The sequence below is a fragment of the Carassius gibelio genome, chromosome A7 (genome assembly GCF_023724105.1).
Source record: "Carassius gibelio isolate Cgi1373 ecotype wild population from Czech Republic chromosome A7, carGib1.2-hapl.c, whole genome shotgun sequence".
NCBI classification, from domain to species: Eukaryota; Metazoa; Chordata; class Actinopteri; order Cypriniformes; family Cyprinidae; genus Carassius; species Carassius gibelio.
This window is the reverse complement of record NC_068377.1, coordinates 4,722,907-4,748,843: the sequence shown is the minus strand read 5'-3', so window position 1 is coordinate 4,748,843 and position 25,937 is coordinate 4,722,907. Positions and strand designations below refer to the sequence as shown.

At 37.8% G+C, this 25,937-nt stretch overlaps 1 protein-coding gene across 2 annotated transcripts; it reads right to left on the bottom strand.

The window, feature by feature from the left end:
- Positions 1–1,055: 1,055 nt before the first annotated feature.
- On the bottom strand, positions 1,056–25,937 carry LOC128016479 (AP-1 complex subunit gamma-1). Of its 2 annotated transcripts, none has more exons than XM_052601004.1 (23): positions 25,482–25,937; positions 17,374–17,577; positions 17,149–17,273; positions 15,306–15,447; positions 15,108–15,204; positions 14,485–14,561; positions 13,382–13,477; positions 12,186–12,266; positions 12,000–12,098; positions 11,837–11,892; positions 11,517–11,630; positions 11,290–11,430; positions 10,825–10,879; positions 10,117–10,239; positions 9,556–9,645; positions 9,350–9,474; positions 9,124–9,228; positions 8,869–9,010; positions 8,324–8,450; positions 7,786–7,887; positions 7,546–7,706; positions 6,179–6,277; positions 1,056–4,451 (listed from the first exon to the last, which is right to left on the bottom strand). In XM_052601004.1, exons 2-23 carry the CDS (start codon positions 17,572–17,574, stop codon positions 4,350–4,352), a joined length of 2,460 nt encoding a protein of 819 aa, XP_052456964.1. In that variant the 5' UTR covers positions 17,575–17,577; positions 25,482–25,937; the 3' UTR covers positions 1,056–4,349. The 2 variants fall into 2 exon arrangements, with proteins under 2 accessions (XP_052456964.1, XP_052456965.1); XM_052601005.1 differs by having other exon boundaries at positions 25,094–25,918.

The window sequence follows — 25,937 nt, the reverse complement described above, 5'->3', positions numbered from 1 at the left end:
ATTTAGCAGCACGCTATAAATCAAGTCATACTGAGATAAGTCTGACGTTTCAGAAAAATATAAAGCATAATATCTGTGATAGGAAACATAACAAGGTTGAGTAAGAAAGAAGACGAAGAAGAAATGAGGCGTTTCATAATAAATAAATTAAAATGGGTTAAATAATTTATGTTCCCAGGATTGACATCTATTACCAACAACTTTTATTTTTGTTGTATATGGCATTAAAACAATCTTGGGAACTATATAGGCTGTATAAATCTTGTTTTACCCTAGACCCAGACTTTTAATCTTATCTCATCTAAAATACAAATAGGTAATTATGATTTATGATAGCGGTCTCTTTGCTATGGCGAAGTTTCAAATCAAGCTGCAATATAAAGGTTCATGTTGGACGTTGCTAGTGGAAGAATTTATCAGAAAACATTTAAAATGTAATGCAGCTTCAGTACAAATGCTGAGATGGAGACAGGCACGTGATCACATCATAACTGCAATATAAAATTTTGCCACATGTGATCAGACCTATGAAATGAAACATGAATAAATGCATTAAACTATCGTCATCATTACGGTCATCATAGTTTAAATAGAAAAAAACTTTTTAAATGTTGGATTTTTGAAGTTTTTCACTTCACAAGACATTAATTGATGAGCTGGAGTGGATTATTGTGACGTTTTTATCAGCTGTTTGGACTCTCATTCTGACGGCACCCATTCACTGAAGAGGATCCATTGCTGAGCAAGTGATGCAATGCTACATTGCTCCAAATCTGATGAAGAAACAAACTCATCCTAATCTTTGATCGCCTGGGAAAGAGTACATTTTCATTTTAACTTTTCCTTTGAAAGCTTTTTTTTTTTTTTTTTAGATTCTGGAGGACATTTTAAAATAATTTGAAGGGGGAAAGAATTAGCAGTTTCAAAGTTTAACACAAGAGGGTGACAGCCGATTAAATAAAGCTCAAACTAGATCATTCATTATGGTTTTCCACAGACTCGGTTCAGTTGCAACTGAAGAAAACCACTTGTTTCCAAAAACAAAACAACAAACATCAAGTTTGAGTGTTTTATTATTATTTCATTTGATCATTTTCTCCAACCCAAAGACAATAATACACAGCATAAGTCTAAAATATCCCATGTTATTTTCATCCATCGTCATGAATTCAGTCCAGCACTCGTTCCTGGAGGACATGGGACTGTGATTCAGTTCAGCATGTCAGACTCGCTGGGGTCGTCCTCCCCTCCTGCACAAGTTCAGATGTGTTGAATAGCAAGTGTAAAATATCTGAGATGCATGGGGCACATGTATAGATACACTTCAAAAACAACCGATACCTTTACAGATTACAAAGGGGTTCAGATGGATTCTGAAGGCAATCATCCAAGCAAGTGATACAAAGTCCAGCTGGTCAAGCAGTTACACCCAAACAAATGATGCTCAACTCCCCCTGACTGAGCGAAAGAAAGTCTACTTCTTAATGAAGATTAGTTGGAGAATTAACATTATATTTCCAAATGTACAAAGGTCTGTGCATGTATCGCAAGGTATAGTGTGAACAGTGGTGACTTGAGAATTCGAACTTAGCTTGCATTACTTGAGGAAGTTTACATAAAGAGTGGAAATTAAATTTTTTGCATTGCTTATTTCACATGCAGTGTGAGAAAACTTGCTGAGAGATGATGTGGCAAGTTCACAGATGGCTGTTTCGCCCTCTTCAATACGCAAACATCTTAAGAAGCAGCAGATTCAGAAAGTCCGATTTTGAAACAGGATGTGCTTCCAGAAAAAAAAATAAAAAACTGGGAATATGCATGATTTTAAACTGTATTGAGGTGGTTTGTGGGAAAACTAACTTCAAACTTTTTTGTTTTTAAGCTTTCCTCAACATAGCAATGTTACTATAAAGAGAACGGTTCAGGTTATTCCAAACCTGTAGCACAAGATGCTAAAATTTAAAAAGGTTTCCATATAAATGAAAATCAATTGAGTCTAGTCTTGATTTGGACAAAAATTGCCGACACTTGTGTTCTACAGAAAGTCATGAGGGAGAGTTTAAATGACAGATTTTTTGTTGGGTGAGCCATCCCTTTAAATTGCATTATTATTTATAACAGAGTACATGAGAGAGAGAAAAAAAAATCAGCTGCAGGCCACCATATTGAAAAGAGAAATTACATCCATACGCAGCATTTAATTCTTTCAGTAGTACATGACTGCGATCCACCGCACATCTAGATAAAACAAAGCGAACTCGAGATCATGTGCACATTACACCCCTAACTGAACGTCACAGGTCTTCAAATGGGGTTTTTATTTGATTTGATCTTTTTGATGCGTTTTACAATTATATACAATATACAGGCAGCACATAGTACATTTTCTTTCCAATAAACAGATAAGTTGTTAAATTAGACTACCTTCTGAGGGAGGGCTTCAAACATTATACACACTTGAAGCAAGTCTTAGAAAACGGGATCTTAACAAGGGATGAAAAGAAACCGCTGATGCATCTTAAAAGCCCTCGGTATGGACACAAAGAGCCAAGAAATCGAAAGAATCGCAACAAAACACAAAGAGGCTAATAGAATGAGAAGTCTTTTGTTTTTTCTTCATATACATAGCATCGCTAAAAATATTTCCCAAGCCCAAAGAACATCTCTTGATTTGGTCACCAGACTTTAGTGTGGCATAGTGAATGTAATTACGCAAAGAAAACAGAGCAGCGAGAGATGACGTGACTTGATGAAACAGTCATAGTGCTCTTCCGACTCGACAAAGACGAAACACGAAGACAATGTGAGGTATATTCAGGTTAATGTTGCTAACTGCCTTTGGAAGAGACACGAAAACACGCCGACACTCGACTTAAGACGCCCTCTGAACGAGAACTCGAGTGAAATGACAGCAAAACAAAAAGTCCTCTACTCTCCAGACATCATGTTCTTGCTCTTCCTGGGTTTTCCTTTCAACCGGTTATGACAAAGGCACATTGCTTTAAATCGGGCAATATTTCTGTACTTCAAATCACTGCAGAGAGTCAAACGAAAAGAAAAACAGTCCATTCAGTGCATATAACTACATTCATGAAGGCCTTGTATTCATAGTCTATATTTACAGCATCTACGCTGAGCATAACCTCATTATATATCGCCGGGCCTCTAGTTGTGTTAATTTAGTGAGAAATCAATTTGAATTTTAAGATCACGTTCTTCGACTACTTTACATTTTTAATAGATCTCAATCTAAAAATCAAACTTCTTTAGTGTAGGCTATGTTCAAATCTATATAAATGTATTTGAAGATTAAAAAACAACAACACAAGAACACACCATCTGTGATAAGTAGAGGCAAACAAAATAACTATATGCCAAATTAAGGGTTTTTGGGGAAAAGTGTACAGCTTTGATGATGCAAAACCACTGGGTGATGTAAACTGCGCAAACCGTAACGAGCAACAGTCTCTCTCTCAGTCTCCTCCAGTTTCATTGTCAATGCCCTGCTTAGAAATAAAAAATCAAGGTATGAGCTTGTATGAACTTGCCAATTCATGTGATGTAAGTCAAGCACTTCTTGACAGATCTGACAGTGTGTACATTACTGCTGACACACAATGAGCTGCAACGCTTTCATGTGAAATACGGTGCAGCCACAACATCGCTTGTATCTGAGCATTCATCTGATATACTTTATTACAGGACATTAGATCAACCTTACACGAAAATTAAGAAATGCCATGTACAACGATGATTTAAGGCGCCATCACAACCCATTTTCCTCTTGATTCTGAAATGGTTAAGGTGCAAATGTTCAGACTTTTGCAATTAACTCAGTATGTTTTTTTTTTTCTTTTTCTTAAAATACACCAAACCCATTAAAAACATGAAAAAAAATCAAACAAAACAGACAAACCAAACAAGCAGCTCTTTCGTATAGTGGCCACAAGTGATGTTTCCCCATGTAAGGGCCCTGGGCGGCAGGGTGAGTCAGAGAGTGTGCACTACAGAGACAGATTAAGTGAAGTGCACAACGTTAAGTGCAAGTGTGAGTATGGACATTTTGCACCAACCCCGAAGCAGAGAGAAAGACAGACGGGCGAAGAAACAAATGAAAAGATATGTACTGAGATATTTGTGATTTTCACTGCCGCTGTAATTGTCTTCATCATCATCAGTTTTCAAACCATCAACTCTTGACTGTGTCAGAAAGATTCCACTGCTTCCCATGCAACCCCAGGGCAGCGTCTGTGGTGATGTCACGGGGGATCGTTTGGGAATGGGGAGGGGACATCTTTCCCATAGTTCCCTTGCTGGGGGTCTTTAAGATTCAGAAGGGTAGCAGCAGATCACTGCCAGGACTGAGGGGGGAAATTGTTGACCTCGGCCAGGTCTTGTACAGGAGAGCCTTTGTGAGTGTATGTCAGCTTGATCCGCATTCGTAACTGTTGCTGTAATAAAAGACGAAGTCAGGTGCATGCTGAAAAACTACATGACATTATGATGTTTATCCATAATTGCTGTAAATGTAAGCATTACTGGTGACAAACTAGAGCGGCGCAACTTGAGGTGGAAAACCTAATTTGAGATTTTTCTGATAAAAATCACACTTTAAAACGTGAATGGTTTTCTGTGCGAGTTGTAGGGCTATACAATTTGGCAAGTTTTAGTGCCACGTTGAGAAAAAAAGTCATAATATTTAGAGAATACAATCGAAATGTTTCGTGAATAAAGTCGAAATGTTTCAAGAATAAAGTCGAAATGTTTCGAGAATAAAGTCAAAATGTTTCGAGAATAAAGTCAAAATGTTTGAGAAAAGTTGTAATACAACGAGAATAGAGTCTAAATGTTTTGAGAATAAAGTCTTAATATGAAAAAAAGTCGAAATGTTTCGAGAAAAGTCATAATACTACCAGAATAAAGTCAAAATGTTTGAGAAAAGTTGTAATACAACGAGAATAAAGTCTAAATGTTTTGAGAATAAAGTCTTAATACGAAAATAAAGTCGAAATGTTTCAAGAAAAGTCGTAATACAACGAGAAAAAAGTCGTAATACAAAGAGAATAAAGTCGTAATACAACGAGAATAAAGTAAAAATGTTTCGAGAATAAAGTCGTAATACTACGAGAATAAAGTCAAAATGTTTGAGAAAAGTTGTAATACAACGAGAATAAAGTCAAAATGTTTGAGAAAAGTTGTAATACTACGAAAATAGTCAAAATGTTTCGAGAAAAGTCGTAATACAACGAGAAAAAAGTCGTAATACAAAGAGAATAAAGTCGTAATACAAAGAGAATAAAGTCGTAATACAACAAGAATAAAGTAAAAATGTTTCGAGAATAAAGTCGTAATACTACGAGAATAAAGTCAAAATGTTTGAGAAAAGTTGTAATACAACGAGAATAAAGTCTAAATGTTTTGAGAATAAAGTCTTAATACGAAAATAAAGTCGAAATGTTTCGAGAAGTCATAATACTACAAGAATAAAGTCGAAATGTTTCAAGAAAAGTCGTAATACAACAAGAAAAAAGTCGTAATACAACGAGAAAAAAGTCGTAATACAAAGAGAATAAAGTCGTAATACAACGAGAATAAAGTAAAAATGTTTCGAGAATAAAGTCATAATACTATGAGAATAAAGTCAAAATGTTTGAGAAAAGTTGTAATACAACGAGAATAAAGTCTAAATGTTTTGAGAATAAAGTCTTAATACGAAAATAAAGTCAAAATGTTTCGAGAAAAGTCGTAATACGAGAAAAAAGTCGTAATACAACGAGAAAAAAGTCGTAATACAACGAGAAAAAAGTCGTAATACAAAGAGAATAAAGTCGTAATACAACGAGAATAAAGTAAAAATGTTTCGAGAATAAAGTCGTAATACAACGAGAATAAAGTCGTAATACAACGAGAAAAAAGTCGTAATACAAAGAGAATAAAGTCGTAAAACAACGAGAATAAAGTAAAAATGTTTCGAGAATAAAGTCGTAATACTACGAGAATAAAGTCAAAATGTTTGGAGAATAAAGTAATCTTAGATTTTTTTTTTTTACATGGCACTAAAACCACTGTCCTTGCTCTGATTTCATCCAGACTTCTGAAGGCGTTTCAGGATGAATGGACTGATCTCTAAAGATCTACTGCGATAGGAAACTGGCCTGGGCTCACAGTAACATCTTACCTTCTGTGGGTTGAGAACCCTGATGACCTGCGTGACACTTCCCTGGTTGAGGGCTGGAACTACATTACTGCTGGGGGACAGAAGCTGCAGCTGGAATGTCTAACAACACAAACAAACCGTTAAGCATTTGACTGGAGCAGATATTATACAATAATCATGTTTGCATGCACGTGAAAATTCCAAAATTAATAGGAATTTCTTCATATTCTGATAGTGTATGCTTAACATGAATTCAATAACCTGATTGCAGAGTATCTGCAGAGTTTTTAAAAATCAAAAGCCTTTAAGACCTGCACAAATACAATACTGTATGTCCATACAGAACAAACATAATTAATCTTAAAATTTATTATATCTCAGATTCCTTGTCTTGATTAAACAGGCTGTGGCACACATCCAACTGCAAGTTTAAAATACTCTAGAATTATTCAATATACGCTTACATTATAAAACTAGTTAATGTACTTTTATACCAATACATATGAACTATACATTGTTCAATATTGGATTTCTCTTATACAATCATGTGTTTAAATAAAGCAATTAAAAAGACTGGTAAAATCAATATACTAAATGTTTTAAGGTCATAAGCCTTCTCTTCCTGTGACGGGGCAGAAAAGAGAAGCCATAAAAGCTTACAATTGAATTAAATGCCAGATACAATTTTTTGGTAACCAAAATGCCAGTAATACTCAGAAAGAAAAGATTGTATGCATACTGTGTAATTTTTAATTATAAACACGCCTGAAATACACTGGGACTCTGAGACTTATTTTAAAACGTCTATGCTTTATTGCCTCCAGCTGCTCATTCAAAAAGATGAGATAAAACTATGCTTTCTTATAACCTTCTTCAACTCGCATTTTGACTTGAAGTACTCACATTTATTTAATGAAATCGTAGCCTTTTCAAGTTTAATAATGAAATTTGACTTTTTCTATCTTAAATTTAAGACCTCTTTACAATTTAGACTTTTGTTATACCATTTTAGATATTTAGACTTTTTGACTTCAATGTGAATTTAAGGCTTTAAGGATGCTTGGGGAACTCTGTGATTGTCATAACCAGATTAAGAAAATATTCTCAGTATGCACAGTAAATGAATATGAATTTATATCTGCATGTCTATAAATGTGCAAAAAAAGCCACAGTGGGAATAGTGGGAAGTTAATTTATTCATAGTATGTTGATTAAACATGTGCAGAAACGCTATGTGGATTATGCAAACAAGTGTTAACCAGTCCTAATTCAGTCCTTCATCAAAAAAGTGCATTTAAGTGATGAGAAAAAGGAGGGGAAAAATGGTTAGCCAAGTTAACTAACTAAGGTTCTCAGTAACAAGAACTACTAGAGGGAAAGGAACAAACCTTTGGTACTGCAGCCTGGAACACAAACTCTGTCATGTCAGCCTCGCTGGAGTTGGTGGCGTGGATGGTGATAACTGCAATATTGGGATTGGGGTTGGACCTCTCAAAAGTGAACTCAATTTTTAGACCATTTTTGTTGTACGCCGTCATTGGCGGAATGACTGCAAGAAGAAACAGATATAATAATTGCACTGTTCTATTTTGAATGAAGCACTATGATGAAATTTAATGCAAGCTCACCCGCTGCAATGTCATTGAAGAGGGGTTGTGAAGTGAGACCGTCTAAAAGGAAAGAGGGCTGGGACATGGGCACAGAGGGAGCAGGGGTCGGGGTCGGACCACCTAAAGAGGGAGACGGTACAATGGTATAAGCAGGGCGTTGCAATCTGATTCACATGTTTGTTTGCATGTGCATTACATGCATCTCAAACAAAACTTAAGCATATGACAAAACATACACAAATGCATCAAAACACAGTGCAAGTACGTAAGGTATTTTTGAATCTGACTGAGAAAAAAGTCTGATTCAAGCATTAACATGCTTCATTTATTCCTGTTGATCAGATTATTTCAGCTGTCATCCGATCAAACTTTCATTCAGATCGAGCTCAGTCAGAATGATTGAGGTGTTTACATGACAGCTTTACAATCTGATTGAGCAATCAATCCTATAATAAATGGGTTATTTAAGTGCAAGTGAACTTAGCTACTGTAAAATTGTGTTTTTGCTACAGATGTGAATTTGCTACGGAGGGGCAGAAGTGTGCAGAAGGCTGACCCGTCAGAGAAAGGTCTCCCAGCAGATCCAGCAGTTCTCCTCCAGCTGACGCAGGCTTTGTGGGAACCGTTGTTTGGATAACAGGTACCACATCATTACCTCCAAGTAGGTCTAATAAATCATTCGCCTGTAAAACATGAAACACAGAACTTAACATAACATAAACACAGAAAGCATTAACATTTTTGTTTACATGCTCCACTTCGGCTAGATCATGCATTTTGGACGTCTCCCTTATGTGGTAACACCTGATTCAACTCATCAGATCATTAGTAGAGCGCTCAATGAACTACACTGCCACTTCATACTGCAGAATAATTTTTTTTTGTAGATGAGGTGTGCTCTTTAGGCATGCATTATAAATGCAATGTACTTTCAGCAAAGTAATGGTGTGTTATGTATACTGGCGTTGTAGACATCCTGTTTTTTTGCATAATGTTTATGAGGAAAATACACACATTTGGAGGCTGAATGCACAGTCAGATTATTGAGATGCCTATTATGTGCACAGGTTTGGATTGAGAAACCATGCTCTAGAAACCCACCTGACTGGCTGGTTGAGTGATGTTGGGCAGATGTTTTGTGTCCAGTATGGTTGAATCGGTTTCTCCATTGGTCTGAACAATATCTGTTGGGCCGTTACTAGCAGTTTTCTCCATAATAGGCATTCGTTCTAGCAATGCAGGTCTTCATGGGAAAGAGGAAGAAAGAGTGAGGATAACAAACTGAAGCTTAATTTAAATTATAAATGAAAATGAAGTGTGACAAACATGAGTCTGGAGCAGTAGTTGAGCTCTTACCTCATGTGATCATATTTTTTGAAAAGTGCGTTATATTCGACAGCTCTCTGCTGCAGCTCCACGTCTATGCTGCTGCCGTATATCGAGACCACTTTTTTGATTCGACTGCAGAGAAAATAAAAATAAATGGAAGATCATGACCTCATCCGCTTGGGTACACAAGCTCATTTCAAGAAAATACATCCTCATGCTTGTATCAGAAGTGCTTCAGAATAGGATTGCTTACTTCACGCTGCTGAAGCGGGTGGACAGCTTCATGATAGCGGTCAGGGAATAAGCTCTCGTTACAGGGGTGGACAAGTTAGAAACGAGGAGACCTTCTAAAACATCCAGGACCTCATCTTCAGAAACCTGAGAGATGAAATCAGATACAACTGTTCTGCCTTCAAACTAAGAGCATATGTGTGGTTGAAGAGCATACAGGGCATCTACCTGAATGGGTTCCTCCTCCTCACACTGGCCTGAGACCAACAGGTCTCCATACTCTCCTATGCACCAGGATGCCACCTGCACTAGAGGTTGCTATAAGAAAAGTTAGACTAAGTTCACACAGACATAATTCTGTTGACATTTAGTCATCCAAATGTCATTCCAAACAATCCTTGAATGGAGTATGATGCATTCAGGGTTAGAGTAAGGTATACATTTCACTCTGTTGCTCACACAAAGCAATTTTATGAGTTCATTAAAACTAGGAATATAGACACACAAGATGCATGAATGTTTTTCAACAGTTCGATGTCATTATATATTGGAGCTCAGCAAGTGTCACGATCTACTTTCATACACTGAATGGAAAAGAGCAGCATGAACACTGCATTTGAAGGAAGCCAAATCTGTCACATGGTTTTGGAAAAACATGAGAATTTAAAGTTCTGGCTGTTTAATTTTTTTTGTATGAAACTAACAGATGACAAGTTTTGCACTTTGGGTTTGCAAGTTTAAAGGCCAGTGAAGAAAATAAAATAAAAACAGTGTTAAGATGCTTCTAACCTGAGAGATGTCATCCAGGAGGGCTTTGTAGAGTCTCTGTACAGTGTAGGCATGCATCTCTACACTATTTGTGATGAGCTGGATGAGGTTGGGCACAGAGTCATCCCGGACATAGCTCCCTGCCTACAAGAGCAGATAAAACAAAACAGGTACATCAGAAGGTTTTTTTTTAAACCACCATGTCACCAAAAGTGAGCTATTTTATCCATTTCCAACAAAAAAAAAACATGGCTCTGGGCCTAAACAACTATTAAAATGCTTCTCAGGGCAGAGGACAAAATATTGTCCGCAACAAATAACTGGGACTCAATCTGGAAAGACTACTGCAAAACTATACGGAATTAAATTATGGTGTATGTTAAAATCTCCTAAGGACTTGCTTAATTGTGGTCAGGTTATGGAATAATTTGGCTCAAGATTTCTGCAGATCCCTGGCCCAAAAAACTAAACAGCATTTTGGTGGAACAAGAGCATTAAATGACATACAGAACTCAAAGCAAACATCAAGACCAAGATTAAGAAATGCTGTCGGAGATAATAGGATCATTCTTTACAGTTTACACTCAATATCAAGAGTTCATCAGCAAACGTTACAAAACTTTAAAATGACATCAAAAGATAAACTCAAATGATCATGAATATGACCTAGTTTAATGGTTAGGAGTAAAGCAGATGATTAGTAAGAAACAATGAGAGCAAGACATTTACCGTTGTCAAAACCCTCATAATGGTGTCTATGTGCCATCTTTTGGAGGGCGCATACCTGCAACGAAACAAGTGTTAGATGTGTGTGCAAACCAGCAGTTTAAAGCTTGCAAAATATAAAACCAAGTCACCAAGGCAAAATGCATCAAAGCAAGTAAATCTCTTCGAACACTCCTAACCAAATCCCTTTCAGTGCTGTCAGATATAAAAGTGTCAACAGAATGAGCTTCTGCCGATGGATCACTCATTTTATCATCACACAGCCACGAGCTGCTCTACAACTCACTTGAACAGCTCTTTATTTCTCAAGTGCTTGCTTATTAAATTAGATCAAATTCACTTAACCGGCCTATTACACCATTTTAAAACTCTAATAACAGACTATTCAATATGGAAATCGTTGGTGCTTTCACTAACACGAGTTCTGCGCAACATGACTTGCATAATTTTAAACTTAAACAGCCTTACTTCTCTGCAGCCAGGAAGATCCCTGATGCGCAGTCCGCTTTGAAGTCAGGGTCACAGGAGTCCAGGAAATACAGAAGCTCTTTCATCATGCCCCGGATGTTGTTGCCGTTAACCAGGGCAAAGCTCAGCTCCATCGCACGCCTGTGGAAGGAAAGCGTAATCAGTGGGACTCAACCTCTTATGCCATTACGGAAATAAAAAAGCCATATAGCCTGCACATTACTGACCTTTTAATGGACACATCAAGGTCTTTCAAGCAGTCCACGATAGTGCTTCGATGTCTCTGCACAGCATTGTGGTCTGTCTGCACGGTCTTCAGTAGAGAGGTCAATGCCACATATCTGATCAGGGAGAGTCATAATGTCAAAGCCCTAGCATTATGAATTAAGCTCCTTCAAGCCCACAGTAAAGCTGGTGTCAGAGACGATGAGATCATCATTTATAACACTCAGTCGATGGATCACTCAATGTCTTCATCACTGAACAGCATTAAACTGCTTTCTCTCTGGTCACTTTATAACCAAGCCTGAATATGACACTCACATACCTGATGTTTTTGTCATTGTTGAGAAGAAAACGTCCCAAAATGTTAATTGCTAAAACCTGTAATAATATAAACAACAGCATTTTCAACCACTTCCTGCAGACACTTTTAAATGTTATAAAACTGACATGAACCACTCAGGATTGCCAATCTAAATAACACTCACCCTTAGGCCACTCTCTGATTTGATGTCCATAATCGTAAGAACTGTTTCATAGAGGATAGCATTACCTACATTTTTACTCGTCTCTGTGTTTGTGGCAACCTATTAAAAAGAATTTGACGGGAAATCTTTAGAAGGTATAAAGAAAGAGTCATTTGGTTATAAAGTGAATCTAATCAGATGGCTTACCTGTGCAAGAATGTCATTCATAGCTTCACTAGAATCATCATCACCCTTTCCCAGAATTCTCAGCAGCCTCAATATCCGCACCTTAAAAATGCCAAGAGACACAGTGTGCCCCAGAGGAGCTCATCAGATTGCTTTAGGGTATAAAGAACAGGTATATCATCTCATATGATGCACAATGGATTGCAAACTTAAGGACCACTCTAAAAATCAATTACTTGCCACTGACCAAACAAATGACATGAGGTACATTACAGAATTTAATTCACATCGACTGCAGCATTAAAAATGCTAAGAGATTTTATTTTAGGCAGCAGCTATTTGCACTAAGTGTAAATAGCAAGAGAGACTATTTACACTGTTAAAATGTCTGCTATTTATACTACTAATTGCAAATAGTGGGAATTATTTGCACATCAGTTTTGAAGTACATTATAAAACAGTATGCAATAACTTAGTGTAAATTTTAAATGTAAATTATTAAATGGTTGCCACCTTATTGGGACAATAAAGCCCTCCCTACACCTACCCGATACTTTATTTTCAACTTGGATTATTTCCTTAATTTTGACTGAAAATAAATGCTTTTGTGATGTGAAATTTGTAATGGGAGGGAAAAAAGTTCACCAAAAGGCAGATTCGAACCTGGGTCGATCACATCAAAAGGAGTACGACATCTGAGGACTGTCGACTGTCTTCTGTAATGTTTACTATTCGAATTGGTGGGCAGATTTAGTGTAAATAGCCTCTGGCAACAAGGTGGACTATTTGTACTTAGAATGTAACTTAGTTACACTGTTTATTTAATGGAATGGCACCATTGTATGGAATCCTTATTACATGAAATATCACTGCAAATGGTGTCCTAAAATAATGTCTCTGTGACAACCCTCAGTGCGGTACAAGGGGTTTAGCCAATCAAAAACCTGTCACTCATTATGCATGTTCATAGATCAGTCCATATAAGGGAAGCAGGAAGTTGGGGGCATGGTGAGATGAATCGTTTAAGTCAAGCGCAGAGCAATTTTGAGTTTGTCATGGAAGAGTGCAATATTGCTACCGCAGCAAAACTACTACTGGACTAAACCTTATCTTTGTAGTCCTGGTTTTAAAAAAAGGGGGCATGTCTAACTTAAAAGCAACGTCACTTAGGGCACTTTTAATTAGAGCAACACCGACAGGAGATGATGTGTCTTTACCTGCAGGAAAGGGTCACTGATGCCAGACACATCGTGCTCAGGGGAGTATCCTGACATGATCAGGTTCTTCAGGATTCGTACAAGTTGTGGAACCAGCTAGAAGAAAAATAAAACAGTGAGAGAAGAAATTAAAGACTATCAGAAGGATAACAGCAGGGTCATAGAGATTTCAAAACAGGACAGCACATAAAAAAGGGTCAGTAAGTGTCAATACACGTAGGCACCCTGAGTTGATCATCTTCCAATAGATTGGTTTCATTACACATTTAGACATGGAGGTCATGTCAGTGTTTATTGTAATTGTTTGGTACTTTTTCTGTGTGCATTAACATGATCCTTATTAATTTGTCAAAAGTCTCCATTTCATATGCGCCCCCATTATAATGTACATATTGGAAAACCCACAACCCAATAGTGACCGCATGAAAGAGAAATTAATCTAAAAGGTAAACGCAGGACAAGTGAACATGTACATGATGTCTACGTAATCCTGAAAAACAAAAACAAAACAAATAACACTTAAATGACAACAACTGCAAAAAAAAAATTTGAAAAAAGAAATAAACAATACATCAAAACCAAAAACTGGATTACATCTACAGTGACCATCATGATGAGAGTTTTTTGTTTTTGTTTTCTTTAAGCATGCACCAGCTATGAAACCAGAATGTCCTCTTACCTTCTCATTCTAACACAATGCAGGAATTGTAACAAAGACAAATGACAGAAAAAATATGAAGTAGATGTTAGGGGGGAATTGGAAAAGAGAGTCACTTTCAGAGAAGAGCTTAACATAATGCTACGGTTATGAGCATGAGAGGTGGGTGTGCTGGCACAGTAGATCAGACTGGGGGTGGGAAGAGTAGAAGCAGATATACAGAGAGCAAGAACCTGTGATACATCCCCCAGTGAGATAAACACACCTGCAGCTACATCAGGGACAAGCATCCAGATTTCAGTAAGGACTACAGTCTCATTTCAGTAGTCACGTCAATGCTATCAGCAACTGATAAGAGTGCTTTTGTCTCAGAGTGGCTGATGTGGTGCACAAACGGTTTTAGAGGTGACTGCTGAAGGTCAAGGGTTGAATGCTTGCTACGTACCTTCCTGAAGTGAGAAAGCATGTCAGGACTTCGCTCACACATTTCAGTGAGCAGGACAACAGATGTGTGGAGAACTCCTGCAGAAAACACAGAACAATACACTTATTTCCTTATCAGATTTCATTATATAACTCATGGGCAAGTGTGTTTACATTAGGAGAATGAACAGCAAAGCAATATTCTCTTGTTTCTGCTGAATGTGCATGAAAAAAAGAAAGCTTATGTTTCCTAAAGCTTATCGGGGGAACTCACATTTTACATGAGAGCGTCAACTTCGCATTTTAACATTTCAACAATATCACCAAAAAAACATGCAATGCTTAGGACATTATATTACAAAAAAATATACATTTTTCTCCATTTTAGAAGTTAGCAGCATACACCTTAAATCAAACTACCCAATTCACTTAATTGCGATATTGCAATTAAAGAAAAATTTAAGCGATTTCAATCTTAAAAAAAAAAAAAAAAAAAAAAGTATTTAACATGCATTAATTTTCCCAATTTGTTTAAGACATATAAGAAGGAAATGTCCTACTTTGCAGGAAATATGCATCTGTGAATTCATTTTTAATGACAATAAAATGAGACCTATGGGAAAGGTTAAAGAGTGCAGCTCTCACCATGATTTTTCTCGCTGAGCAGGTTTTTTGTTGCTGGCAGGAACATCTCCATCAGCTCCGGGACTTTGCGGATGACGTGAACCGCACACAGAGCTGCCTGAAGGTGAAGAGCTAATGTCAATACCTTTCACACATTCAGAGCTCCACAAGCAACTGGACATGAAGTCCACGTTCAGCCGTGGAAGAAGGGTGAAATACCTTTTTCCTCAGATAAGAGTTTGATGTTTTGAGCAGTTTCTCCACTTCTCCAGCTAAGTCACGGCACATTTCAGATGAGCCCATGCAGCCCAGGGTGCACAAGGACAGTCCCTGCACATACTGTGTACTGTGGTTCAAGTCACTGCAGAGAGAACATCAGATGTAGAGGATGCAACAAAAGTAGGAAATCAAATGCTCTACTCTTTGATCTACAGGAATGCTACATGGTGGTAGCAACACCAAAGTCTTGGGTTTAATTCCCAGAGAATGCACAAGCTGATAAAAACAGAGACTGAATGCAATGCAAGTCGCTTTAGATAAATGCATCTGCCCAAACATGGTTCGTTCTGACCACAATGTGTTTTATGCAGTGAAGTACTGGTCGCTGAGAGCATGAAAGATTTGAATTTAACCAGAAATTAGAATTTAACAAATATACACCAAAATTGTACATCTTCAGTCATAGTTTTGTTATCACGTTTGGTTGCGACTTGACGTTCGATGTAAAATGAGGGTGCCCAAGAAAAACTGTGATAATTACAATAACATGGGAACTGGTTTGGCAATCACAATTATTCAACCCCTTTGACCTGCAAGGCATTTTGTTGCAGAGAACACAGTTTTATGAAAACAATTCAACAAAGGCATCAGTGAACTATTAGAGAAAGTTTCTTAATACACATTTGAGTGATTACAAGAATGTAACATTGATGAATAATGATAAAAATCTAATTGGCTCTAAACATTCCTGTTCAAAATTATTCAACCCCCAAAAGTGAAATTGTGTGTGAGCATGGAGATGGTGTTTTTCTGTTTATAAGCTTTGGCTTTTTTGGACCAGACATACCACTGATCCATGGGTACAAAAGTTCCAGTTTGGCCACACGGTTTCATAAAACATTCTTCCAGAACTCCACAGGTCAATCCAAATGAATTATAACAAGTTCATGTCAGCCTTTCATGCTCTTCTTGGTCAAGAGTGGCATTCGGCAAGATGCCCCAACACAGAGGCCATACTTAACCACTCTTCTTCTTATACTCTGCATTAAAATATTTTTCATTCTTTCATCAGGTCATCTTGCAAGTCTTTGGCTGTACATTGCAGATTTTTCTCAATTGATCTGATCGAATTTATTATGATATTGTGTTTTTTCCTTCAACACACTCAAAGGTTTTCTGGTACAACACATTATAAGCTAAGGAATAAGGCAGCCTGCTGTGTCTCTGGGAACTTTTAATGTCTTGGAAATCTTCATGTAGCCTTAGACTTTCTAATGTGATAAAACCATTTCATCTATAGCTTCTATATGGGCATTGAAGTTTATGTTTGTGCAACAGCTCAAGCTAATTCAAGCAAGTTTTTTTAATAGAGCTTCTAAAGGCCTAATAGTGTTTTAAGACAATTTTGTTCCCCACTATAAAAAAAAAAACAAAAAAAAACAAGTGACTTAAAACAGCAATGAATAAGGGTTGAATAATTATGACATAGTGGTGTTATTAAAAAAATCCTAACAAAAAAAAATATTACATTATCTATTGACGTTATCACTTAAATTGCAGTAAACCGTTATAGATGGTATTTTTATAAAATCCTGGATCTTCAGAAAAGCTATTTGTAAAGCACTGCAGTCACTGAGGGGTTGAATAATTTTGATTGAAACTATATATGTATATATTTTAAGAAATGCAATTTAAAATGCCATCCCACTCAGGAAGCAGCTCCCAATCATCCTGCTCTTTACAGTCTCCACCTACAAGTGTGACATTAAACTCCCACCAATCACACAGCCAGATGTTGATTCATGAGAGTGTTGAGACAAGATGACATCTTCAGCTCACTCACTTCTTGATGCAATTCGTCATTAATAGATGGACGTCCTGCCTCTCGTCCAGGAGCAGCATGGCTCCCAGGTATCCTATCCGTTTGTCCGTGAATTTCTGTGATGCAATCAGCTTCAGGCACTCCAGCTGAAAATGAGATTTTGCACATGAAAATCTGCAAAAATCTGTATGTTTAAGTGGGCTCTTCTTGTAGCCCTTTTAAAGACAGAAATACTGTTATTCTCACCTGGCCAAAGTGTGCCGGGTAGCCCAACATGTGCATATAAAGCAGCTTAGCCACATTTCTACAGCGGTATGTGTTGTCCTCTTCTCTAAAGGATGACCTAATGGCAGCACACTCTTTCTGGATCATCTCTCGCTCCTCGGCCTGTGTCCTAGCCGTCCGGATTGTCCGGATCAGCTCCCGCAGTCTGATCGGAGCTGGCATCCTCTGTAATGAAAGCACAGTGTCAGCCAGTGGACTGTCACAGCAGCGCCAATATATGTAGCCACATCATTTATTTCAAACACTCGACTGACGTTATGAAGTGAGTTTGGAGTAAAAACGTTATTAAATGTGGTATTTTCACATGCTTTCAGATGGAGCAGCATTTACTACACAGAGCTGTAGTTCACCGACAAGCTACACAAACAGCTTTTTATAATCGCAGAACGATTTCTTTGATTTCATAATCGCGCAATTAAATATTTAGTGATTTAGCATAGCTTGTAGTTGAACTTCGGCTCTGTGTATTAAATGCTGCTCTATCTGAAAGCATGTGATGGCATTTACAACTGATCACAGAACTGGCATTACGGACAAGATGCGCATGACAATCGCATTCGATTAATTGCGCACTAATGCCTTCAAACCGAAGACTCGGGAGGTGAACTAATCATTTCAGTTTCCTGTAAACACTGCATAGCTTTAATTATATTCTGCTGAAAATGAACTCTATTTAAAAAAAGCATTTGTTCAGTTTGCTGAATGATATTCAAAGATCCGAGTCAGTAAAATGATCCGAACTTCCCATCACTACTGGTGTGGATGTGTTTTATAGATTATTCAACAAGACAAATGTTGACCATTTTTTTTGTCCGTGTTGTAACTACTAACTAATTTTTTCAGCCCTAATTCATACAGAGATATGCAGAACATGTAGACTTATTAGTGACATGCACTGACTGGCTGTTGTTGCATTTATTTCTGCTGTGTGATAGGCGGTTAGATTAATCCATTTTGACTAAAAATGGACTTTATCGTTATTAGACAATTTTACTGCAATGCTTTACTTGGTTTCACACTAAACACCATTCCCGAAAAGTTGCACCTTTAAATCCTCTAAATGCATATTCTTTCAGACCAACTTTTGTAGAGATGCATCTCAAGACTTTTTTTTGGACTATATCGCCACGACTGCTTTGTTTTTAAACACCGTCAAGTTGACTTGTTTAGACATCCGGCTTAATGAATGATATTTCCATTTATATAATGCACACATTTCTCATTAGATTAACTAATAAATTAGCTTTAACAGATAGTCCACAACAGCAACCGGTTTTTCAAATCTAAATGAAGCATTTCCATGTTAATGATGCAAATAGGGAAATCGTTCTTGCTCTGCGAGATGAATTAAGCAAAACAACCCAGAGCGATCTCTTGATCAGTCTAAGAATCCCGAAAGACCCTGAGCATCTCATAATTGACTACCACACATAGCAATCTTCTTCTATGGGGACAGTCAGCCTGGAAAAGGCAAACGTCAGAATATGGCCATAATCAGCTCCATCAGCCAATGTGACACAAGCAGGTGGAATCACATGTGAAATTCCATTCCTTCAACAGAATCAGGTTTCAATTTACTGGAGGCTGATTAAAAATTAAAAGTGAACACATACAACGTGGTAAGATTACATGACTGCCTATTTCTCCCCAACTGGGTTTCTACAACATTCAACAAGAATCCAGCTCTAACACAATCATCTGGAGCAAACGGAAAAGGACACCTTTTTACTTGACAGTAGGAGGGACGTTACTTGAAATTTCAAGACACTGAAGTTAATTTGGTTAATCTTTTGCTTTCCAAAAATGATCTCTGACATCTAATCAAAAGAGAAACCCAATAAACATACATTAGCATCCCAAATGAAGGCTAATAACTATGCAGAAAATCTATACAAGGGTAAAGAAAGCACAGAACGTAGAGGTCAAGCTAACATCTGCCACAGAGGAGAAATCTGATCTTCAGCTCATAAACCGAGAGAATTAGAGGGATATTAGCATGGAAGGAGTGAAACGGGGCTGCTAATATAAAGAGGGGGCTCATCTATCAAAACAACCTCTCTGGATTACTGTAGGAAGGTGTCGTAGGATGTGCAGGGACAGCTTTGTGGCACTTAAATATATAAATGTGGAGTACATAAACAGACTGAACAGGAAATGACTCACCCTGCAGACTGAGGTTGAATGGACATGGCATTCAAGTTCAAACATTACAGTACTTTCACCCCACACAAAGTAATGGAGTGCATGGATAGTGTGAGGTCACCTTGTAATTAAATTTAAGTTGCAAAACCAAGTAATCGGTAACACTGGAAAGATGGAGCACAACAAGTGGTTAACTGCTCTGAGAAAGTACACCAGGAGATCCATCTCACACACACACACACACACACAGAGCTAAGACACAACAAAAAGCTAATATTCCTCCCTGATGAGAGCTGCTTTTGGCTCTCCTTCACAGAGGAGCCCCGCACTTTAAATCTGTTAGCATGCAGCACCTAATTAAGCTGCTCCAACCAGAAAGAAACCACAGTAATTACTTGCTAAACAAAGACATTCTCAGCAGCTCTCTGCAGAACAACAAAGGTTACGGATGGATTGCAAATGGATGGATAGTGCAAAGAAGAGCATTTAATGACAATTATGCAGTGTCATTGGCCAACTACGCATGATGTGATAAAGCAAAGTGTTATTCCAAGGAATTAAACATGTAGTGGCCTTTATCTCAAGTTCACAGTTTTGATAAAACATTTTTTTTTTCATTATTATGGCTTTCAAAAGAGAAATTCAAATGGCGCTTTTCCACTGCATGGTACGGTTCACTTTTGGGGGGTTTTCCACTGGTTACAGTACCAGGTACTTTTTTTTTTTATATCACCTCGGCTGAGGTTCCAAGTGAACCACACCGTTACCAAAACGTGACGTGTAAACTCTGCTGATCACAGATTGATTGGCCAGAGAGAATAGTCACTACCTGCGTTACTGAACTTATGACACAGAGACACAAATCAACAAACGCACCTTTAAAAAAAAAAAAAAAAAAAGGTTGGTTCGTGGTCTGTTGAAGTACAGACATTCCTCTCGTTAACAGCAGAGGAGAGGATCCAGCGAGAGCTTGATGGGGCGATGCAGATTGGAAATGTTTTTCAAGCAGTAGAGGCAGCGCAACTATAACGACATGTGAAAAAAAAGTGGTAGTAAACTGCAGTGGAAACGCCAACCGAGCCGTGCCATACTGAGCCGAGTGATACCAAGAGAAAGGTCAGATAAAGTGATATTCTTGTCATCATTAATATCACTCTTTATTGCTATTATATCAGTAAAGCCAGTTTAAGATATATAGTATAAAATGTATTGTACAGCCGCTATATAAAAAAAAAACTAAAAAGTAAAATAGACTTGCATAATCCAAAGACTTTTAAATTAACATCAATTATGTTGCTTAAAACGGATATGAATCTTTAGGTCTTGTGATATATTCACTCCATCTGAAAGCATGCCCATTTTAAACACCTTTGTCTTCACTAGTTAATTCTGAATGGTCCTTATGTGTGAAATACACATTTTCTAAAAGTACAAATGAAGAGTTTGGTTCAAAAATGCGATAAATGCCATTTTTAAACAAACTGAGTTTGTGTCTGGTCGGTATTGAAAAGTACATTTTCAATTTTACACAATGCGATATTCGCATCGAGTTATTGGGTCACGTTTTCTCAATTTTTTGCAGAATGCGATATATCCTCTCAACTAATCGCAGTGCACCATTCAACACACTCTATACAGTAACGGCAGCGTCATCCCGTGGTAACCAGGATTTACACAAGCTCCAGTCTGGATCCAGAACACCTGAGAAGAGATGATGCCAAACCCTCAGAGTACCTCAGATGATGCTCACCCTGAAACAACATACAGAACTACCAAATGTTGCTATAAGTTTGCTATAAGATTGCAACATTTAATAATTGCTGTTAGTAGTGTTCATCATCTGTTTGATTACATCTTTAATAGATTTTTCCATACATTTCTGCCATATAAACATAAACTGGCAATCGCCACCGATAAGACACTACTAAATACTGTAGAAAGTTCATTTTCTGAAAAGTTGCTTTGCACCAATTTGTATCGTAAAAAGCGCTATATAAATAAAAGTTGAATTGTATTGAATATGGTGTCATAACAGCTGCATACATATTAACTATAAAGTTAAGAGATGTCCATGTAATTTAATATTCAAATTTTACCACATTTTAAATGAAATATTACGGTCAAAAGATGCAGAAATGAGTAAAATAGTGCAAGGTTTTTTATTTAGACCGACAGACAAAAAGACAATCAAACCAGCGTCTCTGCTATCACATTTTTTCCACTTGAGTAAGCTCCAGCAATAAGTAACTAGCCTCTTGTATTATGTCACATGCCTTCACACAGGTCTTAGTCTTCTGCCAGTTTGATGAAAAGCCAAGTCTGCTTTCTTTGAGGAAGGAATGCTTGATTTCTAAGTGCCTCTTCAGCTTACTTGGCACTTTGTTAGCATTAGCAAACCTCTCCATGCAGGTGACATGAAGGCTTAGGGCAATTAGCAGCTCTAGCTTAACTTAAGCTGAAAAAGGGTGTTCTTATATATCCAATCCAATGCAATCAAGTCAAAAAGGAAAGCAAAAATAGTAGACAAATTATTGGCAGATCTTTGGCATAGAAAAGTTAAAAAATAATAATTAAAATTTGCATGTTTTTGTAATGCATTAAATTGTGCAAAGTACATTGTAGAGGTTAGCTATACTGTTAAAATAGTCATTAGGTAAGACATGCAGCAGATGATACTATACTGCTGAAGGAAAGCTGCATTTACCAATTAGAAACCAGGACTTCCCATTTTATAGCACAGGCAGTGACTTGACACAATCAAGATGATTGCTTAAGCTATAACTCACAAAAAAACTAAAGTCTTTCATGTACTCATCCTCATGTAGTCCCAAACCTGTACAGACGTGGAGCACATAAGATTATATGTTTGAATCCTTCTTCAAAATATCTTCCATTTCTCACATAAGAAATGCAAACAGGCTTGGAACAACATGAGTAAATGACTGCATTTGTCAATTTTGGGTGCACTAGCACTTTAAAGCAATGTAGTAGATTAATACTGCAGCAAGAAATCTCAGAACTAGATAGTTACTCAGAAAACCCTACAGCTTTTGTACGCTTAAACAGCACATAAGGACATATCACTTCTGGTGGACTTCCCCAATAACTAGTGCTGCTTTGGATAGTAAAAAAAAAAAAAAAGTATACTGCTATGAAGATAAAACCACTGGAACAAACCATCCAAAAGTTAAAGAGTGGGACTCTTATTAAAATGTGTGTCTGCCTTGCATTGCAGAACTATGAGGATGTACACTGAATTGGATGGATTTTTCTCCCACAAGCCCTCCTCTCCCCTGCACATAGAAGATTAAAGTTTGCCTTACTTCAGGATATAAGGCTGTTTAGACGGCTCAATCAAGGGAACAAGTGCGAGACAAGAAAGTGCTTCATATTCCCGGTACGGCTCCTGCCACTGAGCTACTCTCCCTGGATTTAAAATGTAAGAGAGAAACACAAGATGGGATTTCAACATCAAACGAGCTGGCATCCAAACACTGAGAATCATAGCCATGTAGAAGCAGATCATCAGCTTCATGACGGCTTGTAATTCAGCATCCAATATTGTGACATCAGTCCTGCCATAACCTTTACAGAGGAATGAATGAATGAGGAAAGCACCTTAACAGCAAGAGGAAGCATGTCATTCAACTACAACAAAACGCAGGCTGCTTTCCAAACACACGCTCTTCCACTTACAGCTCAGTGCTTAGAAGACAGAAGAGTGACAGAAGGTGACCCTAGGTGCGGCAGCTTTTTACTTCAAGAGAAGAATAGTTTCTCCAAGGTCAGCTTTACGTGATCATACCTCCCATTACCAGACAATAAGAGAGCATTGTTTCTCCTGCCAACCGCATATAACGGCAAACATGGGGAGAATCCGCCAAAAATAAGTATTAGTGAAGATGAATGTTTACTAGTAGTAATGCACCATTTTTTCTTTCATTTAGCAAAAAAAAAGCATAGTATATCTTCATTTGCCAAAATTTAAGTTCATCAATAATTACTAGTAATTAAGTAATAACCCACAATAAGAAAGAAAAAACACTATTCCCTCACTACTGGATTTTGTAGTAATAAAAAATTACTTTGTAGTAAGACCGAGTGGCATCATTAGCAGTAATATATCGATCTTGGTGGACTGTCCCAGTGATTAATGGTGCTCTGCATAAAGAAGAAATAAAAAAAATTAAGACTGGGACTAAATTTGAAAAAGTCACTATTTAGTGCCTTGCATCAAACTGTCCAATATTCACAGCACAAAAAAAAAAATAATAATAATAAAAAAAATCCCTGTCAACTTTATAATTGAGAATGTCATCATAAAGAGGGAAGTTTAAAAAGCATCAGTTCACAGACACAAGACACCGAGGAGGTCTCTGTATGATGGAGAAATGAGCTCATCTGTTCATCTGAATATCTACTGGAGCTAACATGACTAATCTCTGCATTAAAAAGCGTTTAAAGACATTTTGATTAAAATATCTGCCTGATAAACCTATGCCTTGATTGGCACCATTTATTTAATAACATGCTTTCAATAATAGTGAAAAAAACGTCCTGGTTTTCTGGACAGTGCCATCTTTGATCCTGTCATTATATTTATATATCCGTTCATTCAGAGACAGATATTCAAGCAGTTACTTTATTTTACTGAATGAACGAAGCATATCCAGACTGGCACCTGTAAGCAAATAATACTGTCAGTCCCAAATAGTGACTGTCAACTGAAAAAATCATCATGGACATTTGGATTAGGGATAGAGGAGTTTTAATTCTTGACATGTTGGTCATTTTCTACTACATTTATTTTTACTTGAAAATGTTTGAATAAAGCATTAAAAAAAATTCCTCGCAGAGGCTATTTATTGAGAAATTAACTAAAAGATGAAAAAATAGTTGATTGAAAAAAATGCAGCTTTAAAATAACCACTTACAGTAAAAAATAAATAAATAAATAACACTCCTGGAGTGGACAGAGGATGCAAATGTAAGACTGTGATCATGCAAACTTCAGCAGGGACTGAGAGGACACGTTTACACACATGCACTTCCTTTATTACTGTAACCTTACTCCACAATCACAAGGAAGAGATGCCAACTCCTCCACCACAATCCAACGGGTGTTCAGACATGACAATCAGACAACAACACAAGCCAACAAGCGTTCAGACATTAAAAAAAAAAACAGACAATATTGAAGGCAGCATTCATACATGAAGCAACTTACAACAAGAATGATTGAACATCTCCCTCGACCCTAACGTTACCTGGGGACTAAACAAGTCTAAAACACACAAGGAGTGGCATCACACACCTCACATTCTTCACCTTCAACACTAACGTTACATTAACTTAAAACGAACACCATAACGGCTTGTTCTGTAAAGCTAAGAGAGATTGTTGAAGGTTTCCATGTTTGAGGATCCGCCTGATGCTAAGCTAACTGATAAACAGTGAGGTGACGAAACATCACGCTCTGGTAAAGTTCGCGCTCCTCTATTAAAACTCGTTTCTAGGCTCTTTAAATTGCGATAAATACCTTTGTTATTGCTCCGTGATGTCGGTGGATGAATCGCTGCGCGAGTCCGCTGCTAACAGACCGGAGTCTGACGTGATCAGGCCTCAAATCGAGCGTCGATCTAACGTAGGATTAAACACAAACCTCCTTTTTTAACCCCCCCGAAACGTACATAAACTACAGTCTGACTGCGATTACACGCCCGGTAGAGTCTTCCGCCCGTGGACATGCACCATGAGCGATAGTTGAGCGAGCGGCGACCGTTAGCGCCCCGGTGCGAGCTGCCGTTAGCACTAGCCTGCGCGCGGCACTTCACATGCAGCCCAAGAGACGAAGAAAATAAACCCGAACGGCGTGACAGCTCCGAGCTGGACAGTCGTTCAGTCGGTTAAAATGAGCTCCCACTCACCAGCCGTTACGAGACCGGAAAACAGGTGCAATCTTGTCAATCGACGGAAGGAGGAACGGACCAGACATTCAAAATGGCGGCGGTCCCAGCCTCAGCACTTCTACCGCAGGCGGAGGGATAACTACTACCGCAGGCGGAGGGTTACATTAACTGATGTTCAGAACTTCAATAATGCGGATGTGAGGAGTTGTCACCTCTGCGTTTATGAGTATTTATAACTGCGTTCGTGCATTAATAAAAGAATGTGAATTTAAAAACGCGGTCAAATGGCTTGCATAGATGTGGTTTATTTTAAAACAATATAGCAAGACGCTCTATCCGCCTCGTTAAACACATCCCAAGCTGTGTTTGCCGGTAAACGCGTGGTACAGTGCACGTTTTTCTACTCGTTTAATGTCAGTGGAGTGTAGTTGTATTTTAACGCTAGGCTACGTGTCATTCTGGCGGATGACTTGC